This window comes from Oryctolagus cuniculus, chromosome 17 (genome assembly GCF_051225735.1).
Source record: "Oryctolagus cuniculus isolate XC-2025 breed Fujian yellow rabbit chromosome 17, ASM5122573v1, whole genome shotgun sequence".
NCBI classification, from domain to species: Eukaryota; Metazoa; Chordata; class Mammalia; order Lagomorpha; family Leporidae; genus Oryctolagus; species Oryctolagus cuniculus.
In genome coordinates, this window is record NC_142883.1 from 4164482 (window position 1) to 4173584 (window position 9103).

Consider the following 9103-nt stretch of genomic DNA (forward strand, 5'->3'; position numbering starts at 1 on the left):
CCACGTGGGAAACTAGGATGCAGCTCCTGGCTCCTGACTTCTGCCCAGGCCAGCTCTGTCCCTTGCAGCCAGCTAGGGGAGTGAACCAATGGATGGAAGATTAAAAGAAGACTCCAGGAAGCAGAGGCCAGACGGAGACCAAGTCTTTGGGGAAGAGACCGGCTTCAGATCTCCCAGCGGCTCCACGGCTTCCTGCCGTAGGCTGCGCTGAGACTCTCTGTTCCCCTCTTTTCTTCAATGGAAACGGAAGGCAGAGCTGGAGTTTGAAGGCTATTAGCCTTGTGGGCACGCTCCACGCTGCCTCCTTTGTGGTCTGAAGTCGCGATCATTTGGGGTGACTTCTTGGGGCCACTAAACCCAGGCAGAAGCGCTCTCTGTCCTGGCATTTCACGACTGTAACAGAATTCTATTTCGTTCGCCGTTTTGGAGGTTCAAGGCCAAGACTGGGCGGTGCTGTGGGTCTGGCCTCGAGCGAGGGTGGAGGATGGGCCTGGCGGAGGGCGGGCAAAGGTGAGCAGCTGGACCAGACTGGATTTCTATGACTAAGCGTCGGGCAGGAAGTCGCTTCCCAGGGCGCATCCTGGTGCCTGAGGCCCTCCTCAAGGCGCCACCCTCTTAGTACCATCAGCTTAGGACTGTGGCAGCCAGCTCTCCACCAGTTAAAAACGGGTGTGCTCCGGGAGGCAGGTCCCCAGGGAGGGAAGAGGTGAGGACGCCCCTGCCCGCCCTCTGCTCTCAGCCACGAGGGACTTTAGGTCTTCATTCAGTTTCAAGGTCAGAACCGAGAAGGGCCCCTCCTGCAAGGCCTGGGCAGGTGAGTTTCCTTGAGGAAGCCAAGAAGCGTGGTGGTGGCCCAGAGAGCTGGCCGGAAGGCGGTAAAGGCCCGCCAGGAGCAGGGGTCACCGCGGGGGCCCCGCCCACTTCGCACGTTGCAAGGGCTGGGCCCTTCTTCCTCCAGTTACCAAGTATCCCCTTCGCCTCCACCCTCGAGTGAGGACCACCGTGTCCACCGTGTCCTCCGTGGTCGAAGGGCCCTGCCTCATTCCAAGCCCTGTTCCTGGGGCGCTGCACACAGGAGACATTTCGTAAACATTTGTTGAGTGCGATGTTCCTCCGCGGGGACCGACTGTGCACACACGTCTCCCCCTCCTTTCACGCTTTTCTCTAAGTCCACTTCCTCCTGCGCTCAGAAAGCCTTTCGGAAGTACTGCGGTGTGTGGCACCGTGCCGGGGCGATGGCCAGGGAGGTCAGGACATCTGCTTCCTGGGAGCTGGTGACGTGGGGACGAGACGGCATCGCCCTGGACAAACAGCCCCCAAAACACGATGCGGTGAACACCTCGTCCGGTTTCAGCATCGCCGTTACTGCCGGAACTGGAGCTTGGGTCAGGCTGCCCCCCAAGGCATCCCTTCCTGTCCACGCCGTTTGTTGGTTCCTTCTCCTCCCCTTTGTGTCTTTGGCAGTGTAGACAGGAGGGGTATGTCTGGCTTAGCAGGTGCACGAGGCCCAGGGAGCAGCGCTCACGGGAGATGTACGGTCAATATTTGCTGTCAAGAGATGAATGAGCAGCCGTTGGGTTGGGTTAGCAGCAGCAGAGGAGGCGGGAGTGGACTGAGCAGGTCCCCAGCCCGTGCAGGATTCCCTGGGAGCCACTGGAGACCCAGGACGTCCGTGGGGGTGAGGAGCAGAAGGAGGGAGCGTCCATCTCCAGGCCATGTTGCCAGGAGATGGTCCTAGGAGTGCAAACGATGGCTGCCTGCGTTGCTGGGGACGCAATGCAGGCGCTGGCCGTGCGCCATCTGTGGCATGCTGGTTCTTGTTTCCTTTGTGTGACGTCAGCTAGTCGGGTACACACAGCGAGAACAAAACGGTGCTCAGGACAAGCGGGGCCAAGGAGCAATGAGGAAGTTGGAGCCCCTGAGGCCGGGCCAAGGAGCAGGAGTTGGATACGTGGAACCCGTGTGCACAGGAAGTCTTTTTCTCAGGAATCTCCCTAAAGACCTGTGCAGCACCCCACCCTCCCACGCCCCCAGCCCCCACCCTCCCATGCCCCCACCCTCCCACGCCCCCAGCCCCCAGCCCCCACCCTCCCACGCACCCAGCCCCCAGCCCCCAGCCCCCACCCTCCCACGCCCCCAGCCCCCACCCTCCCACGCCCCAGCCCCCAGCCCCCAGCACCCCACCCTTCCACGCCCCCAGCCCCCAGCCCCCCAGGAAGGCCACTTAGAGAAGCAGAAGGGAGGGGCGGCAGGTTAAGCATCCCACACAAGGCCCCCTCAAGTCCCGGCTGCTCCACTTCCGATCCAGCTCCCTGCTAATGCGCCTGGGAAGGCAGTGGAGGATGGTCCAGGAGCTCTCGGGCCCCTGCACCCACATGGGAGTCCTGGATGGAGCGCCAGGCTCCTGGCTTCCACCTGGCCTAGCCAGAGTAAGGCAGAGTTCTCTCTCTCTCTCTCTGTCACTCTGTCTTTCGAATAAATAAAGTTAATCTTTAAATAAAGATAAGAGAGTAAATACAATCCCTGGAGCCAGCACCCATGGAGGTCAGAACCCATCTCTCGCTACTGCTGGAGGAACGTTCTAGACTGGAAGTCAGACCAGGCCTCCACGACCACCTCCACCTCCCCACTGAAAATCCTCTGATGGCTCCTGTCCAACAATGGACTGAGCGGAGTTCTGAGCTCTCTCCTCCACGCACAGCGCCCACCGCAGGGACACCTCCGGCCTGCACCCTGGGAATCGTGATTTCCCGCAGCCCAGCACCCGTGTTTCCTGTGTCCTCCGGCTCCTCAGGTTCCTTGGAGGGGACACTCCTCCAGGCAGCCTTCCTCACTGCCCGGGGAGGCCACTCTCCCGCCCCTTGGGGCTCGGCAGCCCCTGGCACGGCTCTCTGGCCTGCGGCTGGCACCCCCAGTGGCTGCCATGAGTGGAAGCCAGTTGAGTGGGCTCTGGACACATTTTAGCCAAGTTAGAGATTTATTTTCTTTATTTGAAAGACAGAGTTACAGACAGAGGTAGAGACAGAGAGAGAGGTCTTCCATCTGCTGGGTCACCCCCCAAATGGCCGCGACAGCCGGAGCTGGGCCAATCCAAAGCCAGGAGCCAAAGCTTCATCCAGGTCTCCCATGCAGGTGCAGGGGCCCAAGCATTTGGGTCGTCTTCTGCTGCTTTCCCAGGCACATTAGCAGGGAGCCAGATCAGAAGTGGAGCGGCCGGGACTTGAACCAGCGTCCGTTTGGGTTGCCGGTGCTGCAGGCCAGGGCTTTAACCTGCTACGCCATGGTGCTGGCCCTGGAAGTAAATCTTTAAGGCGGACCGTCTGGGATGGAGGCTGGCAGCGATGGTCCGGGTGGGGCCAGTGTCCCGCTCCCTGTGAAGAAGGTTATGCAACTGGATCGCCTGTGCTCCAGGAGCAGGAAGCGTTGCCCAGTTCTCGAATTGCAGAGCAAGTCGAGTGAGAGCTGTCTTTGAAAATTAAAGAAAAGAGAGAGAGTTCACTTGAGTCAGTCCGAGCCGGGGCCTGACTCACCTGAGGTCACGTCCCGATAGGCGGAGTCGAGAGGCGGAGTCGGGGCGGGCGGGGGGGGGGGGGGGCAAGAGGAAGCCAGGGGCGGGCTCGGCGCCCAGGAAACGTCTCGGCTCTGGTCCTGGCTTCCAAATCCAGCATCCAAACTCCACACTGCTGCCGAGGCTCCTTCGCTGGCCAAGGGCGGCTTCAGGAAGCGGTGCCGGGCGCAGGGGAGCAGCTGGGAGCCGGCGGCCCCTCCCTGCACCTGCTTTGGAGCTGACCGGAGGCACAGGAATGAATACCAGTGATGCTTTTCTTTTTAAGATCTTGTTTTGCTGGCGCCGCGGCTCACTAGGCTAATCCTCCGCCTTGCGGCGCCGGCACACCGGGTTCTAGTCCCAGTCGGGGTGCCGGATTTTGTCCTGGTCGCTCCTCTTCTTGTCCAGCTCTCTGCTGTGGCCAGGGAGTGCAGTGGAGAATGGCCCAAGTGCTTGGGCCCTGCACCCCATGGGAGACCAGGATAAGTACCTGGCTCCTGGCTTCGGATCAGTGCGGTGCGCCGGCCGCAGCAGCCATTGGGAGGTGAACCAACGGTAAAGGAGGACCTTTCTCTGTCTCTCTCTCTCACTGTCCACTCTGCCTGTAAAAAAAATTTTTTTTGTTGTTTTATTTATTTATTTGAAAGGCAGAGTGACAGAGACACAGGGAGAGAGGTCTTCCATCCACTGGTTCACTCCCCAAACAGCTAGGTCAGGCCACCGCCAGGAGCCAGGCACTCCTTCCAGGTCTCCCAAGCCCTTGGGCCCTCTTCTGCTGCTTTCCCTGGTAGGTGGGCAGCAAGCTGGATCGGAAGTGAGCGGCTGGGACTCGAATTGGCACTGAGATGGGGGATGCTGGCATGGCAGGCAGTGGCTTGACCCACCGCACCACAACGTCAGCGCCTGGTTACGGTTTTCTTTGAAATGTATGTATTTGAAAGGCAGAGAGAGAGAGAGAGGTCTCCTCCACACTGATTTTCTCCTGCAATGGCCAGGGCTGGACCAGGCCTAAACCAGGAGCCTGGAACTCCGTCTGGCGCTCCCACATGGGTGGCAAGGACCCAAGCACGCGGGCCATCACCACTGTCCCCAAGGATTCGCAGTAGCAGGCTTCTGCCTTGGAAGTGCAGCCAGGCCTCCGACCAGACACCCCAGTGCGGGACGTGGGTGTCCCGGCTGCTATCTTACCCGCTGTACGCGATGTTCGTCTCTGTCCGCAGGTATCAGTACAGACAGGACGTTAAAGAGAGAGCTCCAGAGTTACCACCAAAGGCCATGCCCCAGGCCGAGGCAGTGCTAGAGGGCGGCACCCTGGACCCACGCCACCCAGCGGGAGACAGCGTGAGGACGGAGCCCACCAAGGCACCCCCAGAGCAGCGGCGCCACGCGCCCAGCCCAGCAGCCACAGCGTCGGCGAAAAGTCAGGCAGGAGACAGGAATGAGGCAGACACGGTCTCTCCGCCAGGGCAGGCTGCAGCCAGGGTCTCCAACCAGACAAAGGCACCAACAACGAAGACGGCTCCGGGCACAAAGACGACCAAAGGAAGCCGGGACCCCACGCGGCGGCCGACAGCCTCCAAGTCGGCAGTGGTGAAGCCCCAGGGCAGGGCAGGGACCACAGCCAAGAGACTGGTGCCACCGAGTCAGGGCAAACCCAAGACCACCGCCACCACCACCCCAGCAGCAGCCACAGCCAAGACGAGAAAGAGCGGAGCGACCACAGTGGCTGTGGCCCCAGCGAAGAAGGTCCCGGTCACCCCAGCCCCTGCCCAGCCCCCCAGCACACGGGGAACCCCGAGACTGAAGGCCGCCAACTTCAAGTCGGAGCCCCGGTGGGATTTTGAGGAACAGTACAGCATGGACGCGGCGGGGCTGAAGACGGTGAGTTTCAGCCGTTACCGCCTCCCTGACACCTGCAAGCAGGCCCCCCTGCCCCGGAGGCAGCAGCCCACCCTCCAGCCTGCGCCCCCTCCCCACCCATGCCCAGCCCCCTCCTCCCCTCCCATGATGGCAGGAGAGGAGGGAGGGCACGGGAAAGTGGCAGGGACCTGCCTAGACCCCCTCTGGGACTTGACCCCGAGCCCTCGCCCTGGGGCAGGGGGAGAGAAGCCCTAATCCCCGAGGCGTTGAACTCCCTGCAAAGCCAACCCCACAACTTCAGTGCCTTCTAGAAAAGCGGTCTGGGCACAGGCACGCCCGCGGCCCTCCTTACCTGCCCGCACGCTTCCAGGACTCGGCTCCCCCCTCGGGGCCATCGCGGGCCCCGTGGCTGAGGGCGTGCAGGCGGCAGGGGCGACCCAGGCTCTGTGGGCTGCGCCCTGCCCAGCCCTGGCCTCTGTGGCCTGACCTGGCCCTCCCTCCTGCCCGCAGAGCTGCCCTGACTCGATCAAGGTCAGAGCCGCCAGGTCGCCGTGGCTCCGGAGCCTCTTCCTGCCCAACCTCACCCTGTTCCTGGACTCCGGACACTTCAACCAGAGCGAGTGGGACCGCCTGGAGCACTTCGGGCCGCCCTTTGGTTTCATGGAGCTCAACCACTCCCGTGAGTCCCCAACACGCCAGGGCAGGGGGCGGTGGGCGGCCGGGCCCCTGTCTCCCATCGGCCTCCCTCCCGGAGGCCGCCGACACCCGTTCACCCCCGCCTCTCGTTGCAGTGGTACAGAAGGTGGTGGCCCACTTCCCCCCAGTGCCCCAGCAGCAGCTGCTCCTGGCCAGCAACCCCCCTGGGGGCTCCCAGTGCATCACGTGTGCCGTGGTGGGCAACGGCGGCATCCTGAACAACTCGAAGGTGGGCCAGGAGATCGACAGCCACGACTATGTGTTCCGGTGAGCCCCGGTCAGCCCCTCCTGCGGGCCTCAGCTGGGGACAGAGTTCGGGATATGCCTCCCGCCCTCCCGCGTCTCCTTCCCGTCCCCGCACCCCCGCACCGCCCCTCTGCACGCACACGTCCTGGGGGAGCTTGTCTTTCTGCGCAGACTGAGCGGAGCCGTCATCAAAGGCTACGAGCAGGACGTGGGGACGCGGACCTCGTTCTACGGCTTCACCGCCTTCTCCGTGACCCAGTCCCTCCTCATCCTGGGCTCTCGGGGTTTCCAAAGCGTGCCCGTGGGGAAGGTGACCGGAGAGGGCGCGGTGTGGGCGCGGGGGGCCAGGCTCCGCTCACCCCAGGGGCAAAGCGGGGCTGCCCAGCCCTGGGGCCCCAAGGCCGCACTCTCAGACCGCACGCTGCCCTTGGCCCGCAGGACATCCGCTACCTGCACTTCCTGGAAGGCACCCGGGACTTCGAGTGGCTGGAAGCCCTGCTGCAGAATCAGACGCTGGCGAAGAAGAACCTTTTCTGGTTCAGGTACCCGCTGCCCCGACCCCACCCCACCCCCCGATCGAGCCGGGCAGTCAGCGGCCGACAAGGGTTGGACAGGCGGGCACAGCCTCAGTGACCGCCTGCAGGTGGCCATGCCCTGACCCTGACCTGGCCCACCCAGGCGGGGTCAGAGACAGCCCGAGTGACCCACTCTGGACCACAGGCGCAGGCCCCAGGAAGCATTCAAGGAAGCCTTGACATTGGACAAGTACCTGTTGCTGCACCCGGACTTCCTCCGGTACATGAAGAACAGGTGAGAGTGGGGGCAGGTGGAGGGCCCCGTGCCCCTCGTCCCGCCAGGGGTCTCACAGCGGGGACCTGGGTGCCTTCACAGATTCCTGAGGTCCAAGACCCTGGACACGGCCCACTGGAGAATATACCGCCCCACCACGGGGGCCCTCCTGCTGCTCACCGCCCTCCACCTCTGTGACAAGGTACGCTGCCACCGCTCTGGGCTCTCCCCAGGCCCGCGCTGCGCGGGCGCTCACCTCTGGCCGGAGGGAGAGTGGGCTCGGGTGTGGGACGGTGCATGTGCACCCAGGGGACTTGCGCCCAGACCCCAGGGGTGGAACCAGGATATGGGGGCTTAGCCCCAGACTTAGCCCTGGGAGCAGCACCTGCAGGCCGCCTGTCTCCTCCCTCCGCCGTGCAGGTGAGTGCCTACGGCTTCATCACCGAGGGCCACGAGCGCTTTTCTGACCACTACTATGACAAGACCTGGAAGAAGCTCATCTTCTACATAAACCACGACTTCAAGCTGGAGCGAGACGTGTGGAAGCGGCTGCACGACGAGGGCCTCATCCGGCTGTTCCAGCGCCCTGACACTGCCAGGGCCAAGAGCTGACCGGAGCCGCAGCGGCCTCGTGCCTCCCCGCCGTGCTGCCCGTCTCCCAGGGACCACTTGCAGAGAGGGAGGCTCCCGCGGGAGGACCGGCCGTCCACAGAGGTGGGGCAGCTGCCGCACGCCCCGCGGAGGCCGCCGAGACCAGGGGTCTCTAAGCATGTGGGTGACAGGTGGCCGACGCCCCAGGTGTCAGCTCCGGGGTCCAGAGGAAGGAGGCCGAACGCAGAGACGCAGGTGTGGTGTGGGCTCCAGCTCTCCTCGCAGCTGGGGGGTCCTGCAGGCACCACCTACGCTCACGGCAGATGGGCTGGAGGAGTCTTTCCGGGAGTGTCAGGTTCTAGAAGGGTCCACACTTTTCCTTGTCCTGGAGCTACCTGACAACTCTGTGCTGTAGAAAACTGTAGTCACACAGACAACGTCATCCATGGAAACACAAATGTTGTACAACAAAGCTGACTCCCCGTGGCTAGTGCCGGTTTTGCACCTGCTGGCACACTGCGGCTTCAGCACTCCTGGCTGCCTGTCTGTTCTTGGAGTTTCCTTTGAACAAGTATTTACATCTTGCTGGTTTCTTCGTTAATCAGCCAGTTAAATAAATACAATTTGGACACACAGTCGTTTGTTTAAAAAGATTTGTTTATTTATTTGAGAGGCACAAGTTACAGACAGAGAGAGGTCTTCCATCGGCTGGTTCACTCCCCAAGAGGCTGCAACAGCCAGAGCTGGGCCGATCTGAAGCCAGGAGCCAGGAGCTTCTTCCAGGTCTCCCACGCAGGTGCAGGGGCCCAAGGACTTGGGCCGTCTTCTACTGCTTTCCCAGGCCATAGCAGAGAGCTGGATCAGAAGAGGAGCAGCACGGACACAAACCGACGCCCACACAAGATGTGGCTGCGGAGGCTTAGCCTACTGCGGCACAGCGCCGGCCCCGACGGTCACTGTATACAGCGCGTGTTGCTGGATGACGGAACTGCTCTGAGAGACACACCGTCAGGCGATTCTGTTGCACAGAGACCCCAGAGCACAAGCGTGCGAACCCGGGTGGTGCAGCCTAGTGCGCGCCTACGCTGCCCGCACAGCCCTCTGCTCCTGGGTGAACCCCGAACAGCACGGACTGCCGGTAACCCTAACACAGCCGTGCGCGTGTGTCTGACACAGAAGACGGACAGGGACATTTCCGCTCCATTTTAATCTTCTGGGCCCACTGTCCTGTGCGTGATGATTGAAACCGCGCTGTGCTGTGAGTCAGGATCCTGCCCTTGAAAACAGCGTCCTCTGGGGCTGGGGCTGGGGCACGGCAGGGGAAGCTGCGCTTCTAGTGCCGGCATCCCATGTGGGAGCACCTGTTCAGGTCCT

General features: G+C 62.5%; 1 protein-coding gene across 5 annotated transcripts in view; it reads left to right on the plus strand.

The window, feature by feature from the left end:
• Positions 1-8365, plus strand: part of ST6GALNAC1 (ST6 N-acetylgalactosaminide alpha-2,6-sialyltransferase 1) — a 42811-nt gene extending 34446 nt beyond the window's left edge. For 4 of the 5 annotated variants that reach the window (XM_051838341.3, XM_051838340.3, XM_051838342.3 and 1 more), the window contains 8 exons: positions 4768-5428; positions 5918-6086; positions 6199-6370; positions 6521-6659; positions 6788-6891; positions 7070-7159; positions 7241-7340; positions 7559-8365. In XM_051838341.3, the coding sequence (XP_051694301.1) occupies positions 4823-5428; positions 5918-6086; positions 6199-6370; positions 6521-6659; positions 6788-6891; positions 7070-7159; positions 7241-7340; positions 7559-7750 (1572 nt within the window). In that variant the 5' untranslated portion in view covers positions 4768-4822 and the 3' untranslated portion in view covers positions 7751-8365. Of the gene's footprint in view, positions 1-4767; positions 5429-5917; positions 6087-6198; positions 6371-6520; positions 6660-6787; positions 6892-7027; positions 7160-7240; positions 7341-7558 lie in introns of those variants that run through there. The other variant, XM_089317894.1, reaches the window with a different exon arrangement.
• The last annotated feature ends 738 nt before the right edge of the window (positions 8366-9103 follow it).